The sequence below is a fragment of the Dipodomys merriami genome, unplaced genomic scaffold (genome assembly GCF_024711535.1).
Source record: "Dipodomys merriami isolate MVZ:Mamm:240054 unplaced genomic scaffold, mDipMer1.0.p SCAF_1, whole genome shotgun sequence".
Classification (NCBI taxonomy): Eukaryota; Metazoa; Chordata; class Mammalia; order Rodentia; family Heteromyidae; genus Dipodomys; species Dipodomys merriami.
The window spans coordinates 63,934,344-63,952,259 of record NW_027202270.1 but is presented as its reverse complement, the minus strand read 5'-3'; the positions used below and the strand labels follow the sequence as shown (position 1 = coordinate 63,952,259).

At 43.8% G+C, this 17,916-nt stretch overlaps 1 protein-coding gene across 1 annotated transcript in view; it reads left to right on the top strand.

Moving 5' to 3' along the window:
• Positions 1-1,191: 1,191 nt before the first annotated feature.
• The window catches only part of Kif5c (kinesin family member 5C), a 160,794-nt gene continuing 144,069 nt past the window's right edge, over positions 1,192-17,916 (top strand). The window contains exon 1 of the mRNA XM_070023492.1: positions 1,192-1,725. Within this exon, the coding sequence (XP_069879593.1) occupies positions 1,600-1,725 (126 nt within the window). The 5' untranslated portion in view covers positions 1,192-1,599. The remainder of the gene's footprint in view (positions 1,726-17,916) is intronic.

Below are 17,916 nucleotides of genomic sequence, written 5' to 3'. Positions count from 1 at the left end.
AGGCCAATGCACAGAGAGAGCAGGCTGAGAGGTAGTCCTGGTATCTCTAGTTCAGCGATTACATCTTTAATAAGCAAGATCAGTTTGTGTTTGTATAAATTCTCCTTTGCCTCACTAGCTTGAGTCAGGTTTTTATCACTTTCTAGCTCAAAAGCCCTAATATGTTTACTTTCTAGTGGTCTGCTGGCTACTGGTCTTAATTATTAGTGGAATGGATGACTTCAGGAAGGCAATTGGGGAATGACTTGAATGGAGGAATTTGCCAGCTTAGTATATGTCAGAATATAAACATCAAGACAAGAAGTGGCAAGAGATGAGAATAAGTAACTAGGAGGCAGAAATCTGATCATGGGGTGAATATAGAACTTTGGACCTGATTTTGTACACATCCTGATCATTCTGTAGGGTTCTAAATAAGAGTTCCTCAAAATGGACTACTTGTAATAGTAACTGAGTAAACGTTTTTTGTTTGTTGGTTTGGGACAGGGTCTCTCAGGACAGGTCCTCAAACTTGTAATCTTCCCATCTTCACCTCCAGAGTGCTGGAGCCATAGGCATCCCACCATGTCTCACTGAGGTTCTTGATTATCTTTAAGTATGGCTGAGATTCTTAACATGAGATTCAGGGACAGGCCTCAGTTGTTTCTAAAAATCTCTGGGATACAATGCTTAGTTAGTGGTGTGGATTTGGTTTTTGTTTTGCTTTTGCAATCGAAAAGCCTGTTAGTCCTCACCAGCTATGAAAGGAGTCCCTGACCTAAAATATGTTCCATATGGCTATCTATATACCAGCATAATTAGCTTTCAAATATCCACGCACAACTCATTTTACTCGTTTTCCCTCAGAAGTCTTACGAAATTCTTCACCATACACAGTGTCCAATTTAACTGAGGCTACGTGGTGTCTGCAGTTATGTGATGACACCGACCTTGGTATTTATAGAGATTTCAACTGGGAGATGATGAATATGACCTCAATTCTGTTCTTGGCCTGAGCAGCTAGGTAAGACTTGCAGCTCTCTGAGGTTGCGATCCAGGCTCCCTACGTTGTCACCGGACAACTACCACCTGCAGGTGAAGGGACTACAAATCCCGGGATGCGCCGCGCTCCGACCTGGGGCGGGGCGGGGCGTAGCTCTGCAGTGACGTCACCGCCCCGGGGCGTGGCGGAGCCGCCGGGAGGGCGGGGCGGAGGGGCGGGCCCGGAGGCCGTGGTGCGCGCTGGTGCTGATGCAGGATGGCTGAGCGCGCCGGAGCCCAGGAGGTCTGAGCCCGGGCCAGGCTCGCTCCCCGCGCATCGCCTTGTCCGCTGGCCGCCGCGTGGTCGCGGGCAGGTGGGCCGGGGGCGCACGGGCAGGGCCGGGGCCGGAGGTCTGCAGGCGGCGGGGGGCCGGAGGCTGGTAGGCTTGCCCTGCCGCGGGGTCGTGGAGCTGCCGAGCCCGCCGGGTTCGCGATGACCTGCTGAGAAGCCTGGTGGGAGGCTGCGGGAGGCGGCCTAGCTGCGGGCGGGGCGGGGCGGTGCGGTGCGCGGCCTCCTCGCTCGTCTTGCCCAGCCCGACCCCCCACCCATCCCCGCACCCCTCCCTGCCGCCAGCCGAGATGGCGGATCCAGCCGAATGCAGCATCAAAGTGATGTGCCGGTTCCGGCCGCTCAACGAGGCGGAGATTCTCCGCGGGGACAAATTCATCCCCAAATTCAAAGGCGAAGAGACCGTGGTGATCGGGGTAAGTGGCCGGGGAGCCTGGCCTTCCTCCCTCCCCGCTTCGCGCCGCGGCCGGGCGCCCCGAATCCCCCCCACCTCCCGCCCCGACCGAGCCGAGGCGTCCGGGCCGCCCCTTCGGACCTCTCTGCGGGGCTGTTCCCACCCGCGTGGACGGAACGCGAGGCTCCGCGCTGCTCGCGCCGCCCGGGGTGGAGGGGCGGCTGCGGGCCGTGGGGCGAGCCTTTCGTGGCGGAGTGGGGGTGGGGGCGAGGCAGGGCTGGGATCCGCCATTGTTGGCGGGGTGGGGGCCCGGGTGGACCTATTGTTCCCGCACTCTCCACCGCGCGGGTAGTGTGTTCGGGTTACCCGCAAGCCGAGCCCACGGGCTCCTCTGCAGAGTATGAGGTTTGCCACCCACAGAAGCTTCCAGGCGTGCGTTCGGGTTGTCCCTTCCTAAGACCTTCGCGAAAAAGCAAGGAGGGTTGGGGGGGAAGGCATGGAGACGTGGTTTCACCTTGTTTCGCGCGTGGAAGCTGGCCCGAGGGGCTTCACTAATGCTGTTGGCGTCCCTGGCTGCCCGGTGTGTCTCCTGTTCCTGTTACCCCAGGCTGCACTGGGTGTGAACCCTCCTCGTTCGGGTCCCAGCCCACTCCTGGTGTCTGCAGACCCAGGGGTGGGCTTTGGAGAGGGTAGAGAGGAGACTGTCCACCTCCATGGGGCAAGGGAGCCCAGAGTGAGGCCTAATAGCCCCCTCGGTGCCCGGAGTAGAAGTTACTTTGTGTGGCTGGGGGGGTCAACCTCTCTTGATACCCCTTCTCCAGCTCTCCTCCCCCTCCCCCACCTTAGCTCCCAGTCTTGCAGCCCGGACTGATGGCGGGGGAGGGGATACCCGCAGTTTTTGGCTCTTAAAGGAATATGTCAGGTGAAACCAGCCAGCTTTTTACACCCACACCCGCCCCTTCTCCTTCAGCTGTCCCTAGGGTGTGTGGTCCCTGGGGCTCCCTTTGTATGTGAGCCGCGGGGGAGGGAGGGACCGAGTTAATCTGAGTCTCCTGGTCCCCGCTGACACGTTCCTGGCAGCCCGCTCCAGGCTGCTGATGCAGCCTTCCCGTCCCTAGCATTGATTAAGTGATGTCATCCCAATCACTGAGCATGCTCCGACTAACACCCCCCTCTATTCCCCCAGTGACTGGTGTATTTAGGTCAAGTGATTGACAGGTGACACTTTTCTGAGGGCATCGCTGGTGAATGGTGGCCTTCTTCATGAGCCAGAGATCGACTGTTTCCTGGCCGAGCGTGTCCCGAGCATCTTTGCCAAGGTTGGCTGCCGCAGTCCCTGCGAAGGGCCACCCCGACTAGCAGGTGCTGGTTGTACCGGCAGGCAGGCTCTCTCCATGCTAGGGGAACCATTTTCATTGTCATCCCCAAACCCTGACTTCCAAATACTATACGGATGGACACTCACTCAGAGACCCAACCTAAGAGGCAGGAAAGGGATTTTCTCTCTGCTTGGTGGCAGAGAAGAAGTGTGATTATTAAACAGGAGGGAAATGATAGAGTTAACAGAGTAGATGGGGTAGCAAGCTGGACCACAGCAGCCCGTTGGGGTTTGCACTCCCAGCCAGTTATCTGTCCACAGGCCGACCTACTGTTTCTTGAGCCAAGCTTGTGGTTCACATGGAGTGGGAGTTGCTGGGACATCTAGTCCCTGGTCCTTGGCTTGTGACAAAATGTCTAACAAAACCTTGTGCCGCATCAGAACACAGGTTCTGGTGACCTTGTTCTCACCCATTCTCTCTCAGACGTTCTCAAGGGCCTGAACTCCTTTCCACTTTCTCCTGCTTCTTGTTGTACTCACCTGCCTCCTTTTCCCTTCACTTCTTTCAAATAAAAGGGAGTAATCAGCTTTGATTTGAGTCCAGAGCAGATGTTTAGTGTTTACTATTCTGACATTACCATGAATATATGCTTCTTCCCCATCTAAATATACATGTTATTGACTAAATAAATCAAAGGAGACTCACACATAAAGAAATTTAAACAAAACTTATGGATATGAACACACATGTTGCTCTTCAATTGTAGAATGATTTTTGTTCGTACTACTATAAACCTTCAATGTAACACAGTTTTTTTCAAAGATCAACTGTTAGTTGAAGGAAAACATTTGTGTAGAAAAGTATTATCATTGTTTTCACAGTTTGATGACTTTCCACAAACTAAAAGCTCCCTATAATGACTTTTCAGACAAATAGACGTTTCCATACCCTATCAAGTGTTCTTTCTTGGTATTCATCCCAGTCGCTAACTTCTTATCCCTGGGTGGTAGTATTCTGATTTCTGATGCCATAATCTTTCTTGTTTTCTTTTTACAAACTTTAGTTACATTGTCTGCTTTCTTGCAACCAACAGTGTGCTTCTCAAATCTGTCCTTTTTGTTCAGTAGTCAACATTTCATGATATGGATATATCATAGGTAATTTATTTACCTATGAACTAATAAGAGATAACTTGATAGATTCAATTCTGGGTCTAGTTAGTGCTGTTGTGAATGCTATTTTATACTTGCTTTGGTGAACTAGTGTACAGAACAGAGCGTAGCTGGGTGCTAAAGGGTGTTGTGGCTTGGGGTGCCTGGTGCTAGTGCTAGGTCTTTTCAGTCCTGGCAGCCTGTGTTATGCTTTAGTCAGATAGAAAGGATCTAAGTCAATGTAGTTGGTACTAGCCCACGTGGCTTACTTGTACATAGAGACTGTCTCAGGTGGTACCACTTTCCAAGGATGTACACAGGATAAGTTTGACCACAGGACCTTGCGTCTTTCAGAAATGTGGCAGGGACCAGTCAAGAATGAATTTTGGTGCAATTAACAGTGCAAATTTGGAGTCCTGGAGATTTTTTCTGAACGCTTTGAATTCCTGTCATTTCTTAGGGAGGTAGATGATAAGAGATATGGCAGGTGGTCTTTCTGTATTTCTCTTTTTAGAAAAATGTGCTATCTTGGACAAATGATTTTTTTCATTTCTGCATTTCTTTCAGCTTTAATGCAAAACTTCTCCCCTGTGATCTTCCCAGTCACAAACTTTGCACACCTGTGTTGTATATGATCTCATATTTTTTTTCTGATGATGGTGATGATGGTGATGATGATGATGATGATGATGATGATGATGATGATGATGATGATGATTTTTGGTGGTACTGGTGTTTGAACTCAGATGTTTGCATTTGCTAGGAAGGAACTCTCATCACTTGAACCCCAACTATAGCCCTTTATTGCTATTAGTTTTTTTCAGATAGGATCCTGTATTTTTAGCTGAGGTCAGCCTCTGACTGAAATTTTCCTGTCTGCAGCCTCCTGAGAAGCTTGGGGTACAAGCTCTCCCCATCACACTGGTTTATTTCTTGAAATTGGCTCTTGCTAACTTTTTACCTGAGTTGGTCTTGAACCACCATCCTCCTACTCTCCACCTCCTGAGGGGATTACAGGCATGAGCTAAAGTTCCTGGTTTTCATTAGATTATTGTTAGCTCTAATGAACCATCTAGTGACATTGTAAGTCATGTGGTAAGACAAGGCTTCTTTGTGTTTCCCAGGGCCTTATCTGTATTTAAATAATTACTATTCTCTGTCCAGTCTGGAAATCTTTACTTTGACATCTTCATTTTATGGACTTTTGTTTGACTATAGGGAATGGAGAGTAAAAAGCAAACAAACAAACAACAGAATTTTCTAGAATGCTCTTCCTCTGATTAGGCTTGGTAAAAGAACATAGGAAAGGATTACATTCATTTATTTTGGAAATGAGGAGAGCTAAGGGCACTGATGATGAGCAAGAAATAGAGGTTGGGGCAGGCTGGTGCTTAGAAAAGGGGCTTACTCCAGTAACACATAATTCTTCAGAGAAAAGTATTGGATTTGTAGCATTTCTCAGAGCATACTGCCATTATCTGCTAAAAATCTCATTGAGTCATCTAGTAGCTCAGGCTCTTCCTCTTGGCTTTGAAGATTTTTTGATAGAAGATTTTAGACTTGGCAGGTTCCTGGTATTTGAAATAATCCTTCCCACTTCAGCTTCCTCTTGTTGGGTGTTCTGTTTGTAGTCCTGAGAATGGGAGGATCTTTAAAGATTGATGATTTAAGTTCTGACACCCCCTTCTCCCCCAACCTGTTATGGGGCCTGAACTCTGGGCCTTGGCACTGTCCCTCAGCTCTTCAGCTCAAGGCTAGCGCTCTACCACTTGAGCCATAGCACCCCTTCCAGCTTTTTTCTGCTTATATGGTGCTGAGGAGTCCAACCCAGGACCTCATGTATGCAAGGCAAGCATTCTACCACTGAGCCACCTTCCCAGCCCCTCCCCCCCTTTTTTTGGTCAGTTGTGGGGCCTGAACTCTGGGCCTGGGTGCTGTCCCTCAGTTCTTCAGTTCAAGGCTAGCACTCCGCCACTTGAACCATAGCACCACTTCCAGCTTTTTCTGCTTATGTGGTGCTGAAAAATCGAACCCAGGGCCTCATGCATGCAAGGCAAGCACTCTACTACTGACCCCTCTTGCCAGTCCAGGTTCTGAAATCTTTGAGAACCCAAGTAAAATATCTCTACACCCTGAACTGGGCAGCTGAGAGGTGTGTGGAGTAGTGTTGGTCATCAGGAAGCTTGTATTAGTTCTCATTGGTGTATAGACACAAAAGAGAGGGCCAGGACAGAGACCAAATCCAAACTGAGTTGCCATATTTGAGATTAAGGTCTGAAGCTGTACACTAGAATTTTTCCTTTGGTCTGTGTTAATCACAGCTCTTTCAGAGTAAGAACAACATTTTTTTTCTTCTGAAATGTGTTTGGTCATCCCACTTTTGGAGGACAGTTCTATGGTTTTGATAGTTTCGTAATGTTGTTTTCATTTGCTGATGTAGCAAATTATTACAAAATTAGAGGCTTTAAACAACCAAATTTTATTATCTTATGGTTTTCTTACATGGGAAGTCAATGAGGTCAGCTGGTTTCTTTGTTTTGAGCCTCAAAATCAGGAAAGGCCTGATTTTTTTCTGAAAGGTCTAGGAGAAAGTCCATTTCTTTGTCCACTCAGGTTGGTGGCATAATTCAGTGCCTTATCTTTGTGGGTCCAAGATTGGTGAATGTTATCCAAAGATCTCAGCTTTTTGGAATCAATCTTATGGAAGCCAGCAGCTGTGGATTCAGTGCTCATTCTCTGATCCTCTCCTGCTTCTGTTCTCCGTGTTGAGTTCTCAGGGTTGACTTGGAGCCCCTTTCTTTGGTAATCTAAAATAATCTTATTGTAAGGTCAGTTGATTAGCCACCTGGAATTCCATGTGTAAAGTTCTGTTTACTGTGGAACATTAACATATACAGAGATTCTAGTTCTAGGGGGTTGTGGATCTCTTTTGGGGCCATTATTCTGCCTACCACACATAACCTAAACAGGATACAAAACAGTTGTGTCTCTACATAATGTGAAAAAAACACTTTTGTCATTTTGTAGCACCCACTTATCAGTGTAACCTTCTCTGTAATTTTACCTTGTCATAGAATGGAATTGTAAAATAAGTGTGATCTTTTTCCACTTACAGTTTTTATTTTGAATTTACTTACTTGCATGTATCAGTAGTGTACTGCTGCTTCTTTTTCTGCAAGAGTTTTCCATTGTATGGATGTACCACAGTTTGTTTATCCCATCATGTGTTGAAGGACATTTGAGTTTTTACTGGTTTGGGGTGATTATGAAAAAATGCTGCTGTAAATTTTTGCATATAGATTTTATGTGAGTATAACTTTTTGTGTCTCTTGGGAAAATGCCCAGAAGTAAGATTGCTAGATCATATGGTAACTATATGTTTAACTCTATAAGAAACTGCCAAACTGTTTTCCAAAGTGGTTGTACCGCTTTGGATTTCCATGAAAAGCAGTAACATTTTAAGCCAAAGTTTTAAATAGTTCAGTCAGTCACTCTGTCAAGTGCATTCTAATCTAGTAGCAAACGTCTAGTTATATCAGTCCTCCATTCCTCTGTGACGTAAATTTAGAGATGTTTCTATACCCTGAAAATAGTTTAGTGGTTTCCTATAAATATACTCTAAAATCCTGGAGTGAATGAACACAAGGAGTTGCTTCAGTATTTCATATGTGACTGGAAAACATTATTCACACTAAGATACAGTTGATGCTACATAGATAAAGCCATAGGTAGAGGCAGCTGGAAGACTCAGACAAGACAATATGATTCATTAATTAGCTAAGGGAGGGTATTTTTTCCAGTTGCTTAGCTCTTTTTGGGCTTAATTTTTACATAGTTGAAAGTAGGGAGAATTGCCTGTGCACAGGGTACTTATGACGACATAAAAGAATTGGGCAAACAGTGTCTGGTTCAGAAAAAAATGTTGAATGGATATTAATTATCATTCATGCTACGTCTTTATGATTTCTCTCATGTCCAGAATTAGCTTTGTTCCCAGAATTCTGCCCCACCCTGGCTATCCCCTGAGAACATTTTTCAGCATTTTTATTTCTTAGGCCTTTGTTCACCCCTTTGTCGTGCCTGGAATAACCACTTTTCCTCTTGTTAGTGGCTTCGAAGGCTAAAGCTCATGTTCCATTAGTTGTAGACTATATTAGCTGTTCCTGTATCTGCAGTGATCTTGTGTACGATACTTGTGTGTGTGTGTGTGTGTGTGTGTGTGTGTGTGTGTGTGTGTGTGTATTCTGAGCAGGAGTTGTTTTGTTTTTAAAGGTTTATTTTACTGTAGGTATAGTTGTTTAGTAAGTGTATTTTGGCTGAGTGGTCCTGTACCCCCAGCTTAACATCAAGTCTCCATAAATACCAATTTCTGCATTTCCTTAAATAACTGAAGTGTCACTGCAGATTCCTCTCTGCCATATCTTTGTTTGTCTGGCCAAGCTCCTCAGTTTAATTGTAATGGTTTCCATTATCTGTATCTACTTATTAATGGAATAAAAATAAAACCCTGTTCCCTAATGATTTCTCTTGATTTGTAGGGGGGAAAACCCCTTGACAGCTCCAATTTCAACGTTTTTCTCCCAGGTTTTTCTATCTAATCTTATTTTTGTGGCTGAGAAAGCTTTCTCTTTAACCCCTTTGTTGTGTATCAACCACTTTTTAGTAGGAATGGTAGGTTTGTAGTTATTTATATAAATATCAGAGCTTAGGAGGGAACCATCTTCTGAGATCTCAACACTAAACATGGGTATGAGTAAGACAGCCCACAGTGAACCCCCAGCTCTCTCAAGTCTTAGCTCTGTGAACCTGAAAAAATTAAGTGGTATGAAGTTTCAGCTTCCTCACCTGTCAGGTAGGGCTAACTACAGACCTTTTCTGGAGTGTAGATACACAAGTACTGAACCCAACAGCTGCTTCATTGGGAAGGACTTCCTTAGTACAACTTGCTAATGGCACATTTGTCAGACTGACTCACATAGGAGACCCCAGTCCTCCACAGTGCCCTTGGGGTGGGGCATTGGAGACCCCGTTGTACACTGCTTTGTCTGCCTCCCTAACTTCACCCCTTCACCATAGGTTTCACCTGTCCTGTCCCCCAGCTGCTCATAATGTCCACATGCCTATCTATGGTGAGTATCTCCAAAACTCCACGATGTGGCAAGTATCGATTCACCTCTTCCCACTCCAGCCAGTCCAGTAGAGTTAGCCCTTTATATCACCCCAGTGATGTATCTCATTTATTTAGATAAATGTGTCCTTTTTTCCCCAGTAGGCTGAAACCATTTGAGGAAAGGAAATTGTGTCACATTCGTTGTGTCTCCAAAGCTTGGAGTAGTGCCTGGGAAAGAGTAGTTGCTCAGTATACAGTGTCCTTGGGGAAGGAAGAAGAATACTCTCTATGTCAAAGCCTGGTGTTATTTGTTTCGCTTGCCACCTTAAGCTCTGTCCAGCTCTGGCAATTTGTCTTTCCTACCTCAGGTACCTTCATGGTTTTATAGTTATTGTCTAGAAGAAAGCACTTTCTTTTTGAGCTGGGCATAGTGGCATAGACTATAATCTCAGAGGAAGGAGGCTGAGAAAGGAGGATCATGAGTTCAAGACCAGCCTGTGGTACGTATCAAAACCCTGTCTCAAATATCCCCAAACAAAAAGCAAACAAAAAAGAAAATGGCTTTCTTTTTTAAGGATAGTCTTATTATATCTTACGCCTATTGAAAAAAATTTAGACCATGAAGGAAATCATGAAGAAGGTAGGAAAATACCACTGTTAACATTTTATGGGATAGACCAGTTCTTTTTTACCACATACATTTTATGTTAAAACAAAGATACGATTTTATATAATGTCCTAAAATCCATTTTAGGCATTAGCATTTTAAAAGGTTGCTTGTAATTTTATTCTGTGTCTGATTAATACTTTGTGCAACTGTTTCTTATAGATGAGATTTGAGCATTTCTATTTTTTCTTCTGTAAACAAAAATGTGATACATATCAGTGTATCACCTTTGTGTGTGTGTTTGTGTGTGTATGTGTGTGTTTGTGTGTATAAAAGATGCAGATCCAGTACTATTTTAGAAACACTGTATTGTAGCTCAGTGCCTGGGCACTCTAGCTTTTTCACTTAAGGCTGGCACTTGTGTCACAGCTCCACTTCTCACTTTTTGGTGGTGAATTGGAGAAAAGAGTCACGTGGACTTTCCTGTCTAGACTGACTTCAAACCATGATTCTCAGATTTCCTGTGTAGCTAGGATTATAGGTGTGAACCACTGGTACCCAGCTTACCACACTTGCAGTGGTCCAACTATTTTGTTAGACTATGCTTCTAGAGATCAGATTGCTGGGTGAAAGGTTATACATGATTTAAAAGGAAGCAATTTAAAAATGGGGAACTGTCCTCTACTTTTAGTCTCCCTTTTCTGCTTGCCCACAGACTCACTGCCAGTTTGTTTCATAAGGCATCCATGTCTGTGCTAAATTAAATTCTTACTGAGAGCATGTCTTCGTCATGCACTGTTAACCCCCAGATCCAGAACACGGCAGTGCCTTCAGACTTTCAGTGTAAACCAGAGGATTTTGTAGGCTGTCTCTTGTCAGTTTCAATATCCCAAAGGATGCTGTTTCTTGGAGGTGATCAAAAGCTAAATCTCTCTCTTGAGGCAGAGGGAGATAGAGGTTAAGTTTGTCATCTTAAAGAGAAATAGGATGGCTGTGTCCTGTGTTCTTAGGTAGACACTGAACGGCCTGCCATACCTTGGGCAGTGAAGCTGTGGAAAAGGTCAGAACACCGTCTCAGAAAGGCCCTAGAGAAAGCTGCTTGGTTCTTTTCCCTGGATTACTAGGTACTTAAAAATTATATAAAGTTTAAAATATACCCCAGAGTAGAAAGAAAAGCAAAATGTATTACCTATTAGCCAGTCTTAACAATTGTCAACAAGCAATCTAATTTTTCCTATACTCTCCTAATGTTTTCCTGCCCTCATTAGATTCCTTATTATATCATTCAATCCCAAACTTTACTATGTCTCTTAAAAGATAGGGAGTCTTTATTTTTTTAACCACAAAATTTTGCAATAACTAAACTATTCATAATAATTCTTTACTGAGAAGAATACATTGCCTAATAGGTATTTTCTTGTAGCAGGTTAATTCACAGTTGAATGCTAGGTACTTCTGACTTCCACCACGGAGAAAGAAATGCTCGTAAATGTTAACCTTGAAATAGCAAGAGGAGGATTTTGCTGTGATAAACACATCCATCTACTGCAGTCACCATGGCAGTAGGAACGTACAAGGAGCAATCAGAGCTAATCAAGGCTCCCATCCCATCTCCCTTAACAGCCATCATGTCCCAGTTATCCCTTTTTAATCAACTGATGCCAGCCTTGCAGAGTCACCTAGAAGGCAGTTGAAAGAGCTTCATGCTGTGTGGCTTTTCCATTCTGCTCTTCTCCCTGGCTTGGGTCAGGTTGTGCACAGTCAGGAAAACAGGCGGCTGCCTCTCCTTTGTCCTACAGTTTCAGTATCTTCCTGGTTAGATAGATCAGCACCAATGACATTTGGAACAGTTCTCTCAAGTATGTCCCAGCAATTTTCTTTCTTTTTTTTTTTTAATTTTTATTTATTTTGTCCCAGCAATTTTCATGGTAGTTTCTGTTTTGTTTTGTTTCTTTGTTTTTTTTTTTTTTTGTTGTTTTTTTGTCAATGAATTCTTACCCTTGTTGAGAATTGAATGAAATACATGTTCACGGCTGAGGCGACAGTATGTAAGTGAGAACAGAATTTGCTACCACACAATAAAGAAAAAGGTTGTTGTTGACTTAGGTTTCTTATTACTTTTCTCATTTGAAACAACCAGCAAATCCCAATAATTTAATAATTTAACACTTTCTAGGCTAGGGACTGAAGAGATGCAGATCAGTACTATAGTAACATTGTATTCGAAGATGTTGGTTACACAGCTCTGGACTGACAATCCTCAGGGGCTTTTCCTTTCTTAGAATCTCTCAACAGTGACCTCTCCAATTTTCAGCTTTCTTTTTGCCTCCTGAGGGAACAGAACAATCGGCTTCAGTTCTCTGAGGAAGGAGTATCATAGTTTTTCTCCAAAACGACCCTTCTGGCACCTCTCTCCTCCGAGATTATCGATTTCCACCTGGGAACCCTGGGTAATAACAGCTCACGCTGACATCAGAAGCTTTGGGTAGTTGTGGGGGAAGGGACTTTTGTTCCCTTTTCATAGCTGCCTCTTGCTTGAGAGAGGACAAATGACTACCTGGTTAGTTGGGGTCTAGATTAGGCCTGGATTCTGGTGGGCAGGGTCCCCAGTGAGGCTGTCAGTACTTCCTGCGCTCGCCTCTGAGGCAAACTGAACTCTTCAGAGTCTGGCTTTCTAGGCTGGCTTCCAGAGCTGTTTTCCCTGTCTTCTACAGGCATCAGAGAAGATCACATATTTAGGTCCAGCTGAATGGGTACCAAGTTCAGAACAAGCTGGGCTGCAAGATGGCTAGGTGGCTCAGTGAGGAACGTAGGAAGGGTACAAGATTCCTTACCAGTGCTTTTGCTCCAGGCTTGGTATTTGGATAATGGATGCAGAAGACTTACCTTGCTGATGTTTAGGTACAGGTTTGTCACTACTCCTGCGCACAATAAACTCTGCCACCCAGCATATGAGCTCAGAAGTGGAAGAGGGGACTGACGGGGGAAGCTTGGCATTTCTAGTTCTTCATGCTAATGCCACCATGATCTCATCAGATCCTTCTTCACTACTAATAGTTCATTTGTAGATCATGTGTGAAAAGTAGGCTTTAGCAGGGAAATGTTTAGCTCTTTGCTAATTAGTAGTGAACAAAAGCACATAGCCTGGTAATTATCTTTTCCACTAAGTAGGGGGAAAACACCCCAAGTACTATATACTAGGGTAACTTGTGTTTGTTAAGTTTCCCTTAGTAAATCCAGCTATTGGTAAAGAGTTGAGAATCTATTTACACCAATATTTTCTGATCTAGACATTTACCAAAATAATTTACACTGAGTAACATATAGCACCTATTTGACACTTAACTTCTTAGTGCTATTTGAAATAAGTCTGAAATGGCACTATATAGATTAATGGAAAATTTGAAATTAAAGGAGCTCATTATTGTTACAAACCTTTTCTTTTTATTATGAGCTAATTTCAGCACTGTAGCATTTTTGAAGCTTCCTTCTGAGCTGTCCCATCTGGTGGCTGCTGGTCATGCTTGTCTATTGAGTGGTTGCAGTGTGGCTCATCAGTATTGGGATGTTTGGTAAACTACAGAAGATTTAGTACAAACAAAGAGGAATATACAATATCTTAATATGTTTAATATAACACTTTGGTTCTATTAACTATATTTGCAAATTGAATTCAGTTCATTTTTACTTCTGTCTTGCTGGCACTGGGCTTTGAACTCAAGGCCTTAAGCTTGCTTGGTTTGCTTGCTTGCTTGGCTGGTATTCTACCAATAGAGCCATATCTCTAGGCTGTTTTGTTTTGTTTTTTAATCTTTAAACAGTTGTACAAGAGGAGTTCAGTTTAACATGTGCATTTGTGTATGTAGTATATCTTGATCAGAATCACTGCTTTCATCATTCTCCCCCCCACCTACTTTTCCACTAGTCACATCGTTTCCTCTTCACATTATTAAGAGTATATTCATTCACCATTCTTTCTGTCATTGTTCTGCCTTCTTCCACTAGCTCCTCGCTGCCCATTTTAGATATGTTTCATTTTCCTGATACTCATTTTGTCTATTGATTGTGCAATGGGATTATACCAGGGAATTTCACTTCTGTATATGCCATACTTTAATCAACTTGATGGTGTACATATGCATATGATCCTGTGTGTGTTTTTACATGAAAGTTTATATTTTAGATCTAGCATATACATATGAGAGAAAACATGGGTCTTTAATGTTGCTGACCTGATATCCTTGATTTTGCTGGTTGTTTTGGAGATGCAGTCTTTCAGACTTTTCTGTCTGGACTGGCCTTGAACTATTTTCCTTTGGTTCTCAGCTTCCAGAGTACGTAGGACAATAGGCATTAGTGTGACTTACCAGCAGGCACTTTATTTTTATTTTAAAAATGTTGCTACTAGAATATTTAAAATTGATTTGTGCTGGCATTATATTTCCCTCGGACAACACCGCTCTAACATTCAACTGCAGTGTGCCAATTTTGCTTTTATTATAATTTCAGTTCCACTTTTGTAGATTGAGAGCCTTGTCATTGTGGATTTGCTACAAGAAGGAAGCTGGTTGCTGGTGGTAGTTCATACCCATAATCCTAGTTACACTAGAGGAGAGCCAGCCGGGGCAGAGAATTGGAGAGTTTCTTATTTCCAAATAACCAGCAAAAAGCTGCAAGTAGAGGCATTGCTTAAGTGGTAGAATGTCAGCTTTGAGTCGAAAAATTTTAAGAGAGTAAGGCCCTGAGTTCAAGCTCAGTACTAGAAGGAGCATGTTCATGCATGTGCACGCATACACACACATACACACACACACACACACACACACACACACACACACACACACACACACACACACAAAAGACAAGAAGGAAAAAACCCACAAACACAACAAGAACAAAATTTGGAAAATTTTATGTAAAGAGTATTAGAACCAAAGCCTTGTTGAGTTAGGAAGCACATCTAATCCTGTTCTGGGAGTCTCCAGGTAGAGGGATCCTGTGGTCCTTACTTTGCAGTTGGGGATAGGAATCCACTTTACACATTTCTGTTTCTTTGCAGTTCTGCATAGATGCTTTAAATATTTCAGTGTAGAATGCTGGTGAAGAGGGTTGTGTAGGGTAGCCTGACCCCTCCCTTTCCTCTCCATCTTATCCACAAACCTCTGTACACCAAGTATTGTTATATTGAAGGCTACTGCCCTCCACGGAGAACTGGGAGAAACAGCCCATCCCAGCAGCCTCACCCTGTAATTAAGGACAACTCATTAAGGACAAGCCTTCTGAGGCAGCCTGACTTATGGTGCATTTGGAGTGGGTGACATTGAGAACACCAAAAGGTGACAGAAGCACATCCTTTCTGAGAACTGCCACCCCACAGCCCTGCTGCCTGGCTGTCCTCCACCATCCCTATCCTCAGCCACCAGCCTTGGGCAACGGCTCCAGGCCCTGGGTCTTGCCCCTGCCAGGACCTGTCTCCAACAGCTCCTGGTGTCACCTCCCTGGGAGAGTTGTTTTCAATTTCCAAGCAAAGAAGCACGGCAGTGATTGCAAATCTGCCACTTACCTTCTGTCACTGTTCTGTTGCTAATGCTGGGGATGATGAAATCTCCTGTGCTGGAAATATATTTCTTTCTAATGCCTTCTAATGAAATCCCTCTGCCCTGCAGGACAAAAGTGCCAGTAGTGAGGAGAGCTGTGCTGGGTGTACTCGGAAACCAAGGAGATGGCCTTTGTCCTGGTATTCGTATGTGGAAAGTAGAAGGAGGTGCCTCACAGGTGAAGGCCACACTGCTGCTTGGAGGGTTTGATTCTGTGCTTCCCTGTGTCTACACAGGTCCTTGTTATTGAGGTTGCACAGAATTAATTGTTTCTGCTTTGTATATGGTGAAAATTGCAACAAGGATAACATGCAAACAGGGCAACACAAAAAGCCACCACCCTCGGCCAGCCAGCTTAGATTTTTCTATCCTTCCTCTGTTGGTTGGTATTGTTTTTTAATCCACAGTACAGAGTCATACCTTTTTGTTTTCTTTTTACCAAAATTTGCTGTGAGAATGACTTTCCATATTGTTTAATGTCTTTATGCTTCTTCTTGATTGTCCAATGGGTTGATAGATAACAAGTTGCTAATGGTCCCCCTGTTGTTAAGACAGTTGGATGTCCATCTTCTGCTTACTCTAGGTGATGATTAGTGAACATTTGCAGACAGGAGCTATTTTCATTTGTTGAGTTATTTTTAGAGAATAAATTCTCCCTGAGCAGATTTAGTGGGCACAATGCTGTGAATACTTTAATGTGATCCTATTAAATATTATCCTATTGCTTTCCACAATGGGTCTACTAATTCCTTACAGCCTCCAAGAATGTCTGAGTGTCCTGTTTGGCAGCGGATCTAGTTTTGAAATAAAAGAAATGAATCCTTTGCAAAGGTAATTTGTTGAGCAATGAGATCTGGGATTTAAATGTCTTAGGGATTTTACACACACACACACACACACACACACACACAATTTTACACACACACACACACACACACACACACACACACACACACACACACACACACACACACACACACACACACACACACACACACACACACACACACACACACACACACACACACACACACACACACACACCCTGTCTGTCCCTGGCTTTGCCCTTGACTTACGTGAATTTCAAATGAATGGTACAACCATTTGGTCTACAGTTTTAACTTAGAATATTGCTGCTAGTGGGTCTTCTCAAGGTCAGGCTGCTGTGTGTGTGTGTGTGTGTGTGTGTGTGTGTGTGTGTGTGTGTGTGTGTGTTCTCCTGGGTTATAGAGAGGAAGAGGAAGAGAGGACTTGGGAATATTGCTGTATCGCACCTTTATCCCATCATCCATCAACTGGCAAAGGAATTGATTAGATGTTGGTGACTTATACTTGGGATTAACTCAGGGTTCTTTTTACAGGTTCTTCACACATGCAATTATTTCTGCTGTAGTGCAGGATGAAGTCCATCTTCTGTACCCTAACAGCAATACCCTTGGGAATACACTTCGCTCGATGACCTGGGGTTGGCTGGATTGCTCTTGGGAGGCATCTGTTGTGGTGACATCTTATCACAAGCAAGAGATATTACTTGATGCTCTGATGACTCTGTGGCCTCTAGGGACCAGCATTTGTTTAGTTCTGGAGAAGCCATCTCCAGGCTCATTATGTGGTAGTGTCATTGGTAAGCTTCTGTCTGGGCCAGCAGTGCCTGACTTGGGTGAATGAGAAAAGGTAATGAAGTGAGTATGCAGCTCCAGTGATAGAGTGCTAGCCTTGAGTGAATAAAAGCTCAGGGACAGTGCCCAGGCTCTGAGTTCAAGCCCCAGGATGGCAACAAACAAACAACAACAAAAAAGAAGCAAGGAAAAGGAAGTCCAGGTGAGCAGAGGGGAAGGAGGAAGGCCAGGCCCTTCCTGGGTGCCATTGTTTTTTTTGTATTGTTGCAGAAGTCATGGCACATTTTCTTTCTTACAGGATTTAACCTTGAATACAAAGTGCTGCTGTTGCATGGATTCAGTCACTCAAACACAGAGATTCCTATGGTGACGAAACTGTCATGTGGAGTACTCTTTATTTAGAAATGAGTTGCTTTTGTGAACATTTTACTTAAACCTTTGGTTAAATCATTACTTTCTAAAAATGACAAATTAAGGCATACCCATTGCATGTAAAGAGAAAAGGAGGATGGACTAAGCATTTCTGCAGGGGAGAAATGAGGGCCACAATGACAACGGTGGCCGTAGGACAGAGGAGCCCAGAGCCACTGCAGGAGGCTGTGTGTAGGAGGTGTCATGGTGCTTACACAGGACAGTTTTGAAAGTAGGCTAGGCTATTTTTCTTTATTGTAGCTTACAGATGTCTTGGAAATAGTGTTCTGAGACATTCTTATTTCAATATTGTATCCTTTCGTATCAAAAATGCTTTTCAGATCTGAATGAAAAGTGGGTAGTATTTGCTTTTTGCAGATTTGTAGCTGGTACTACAAA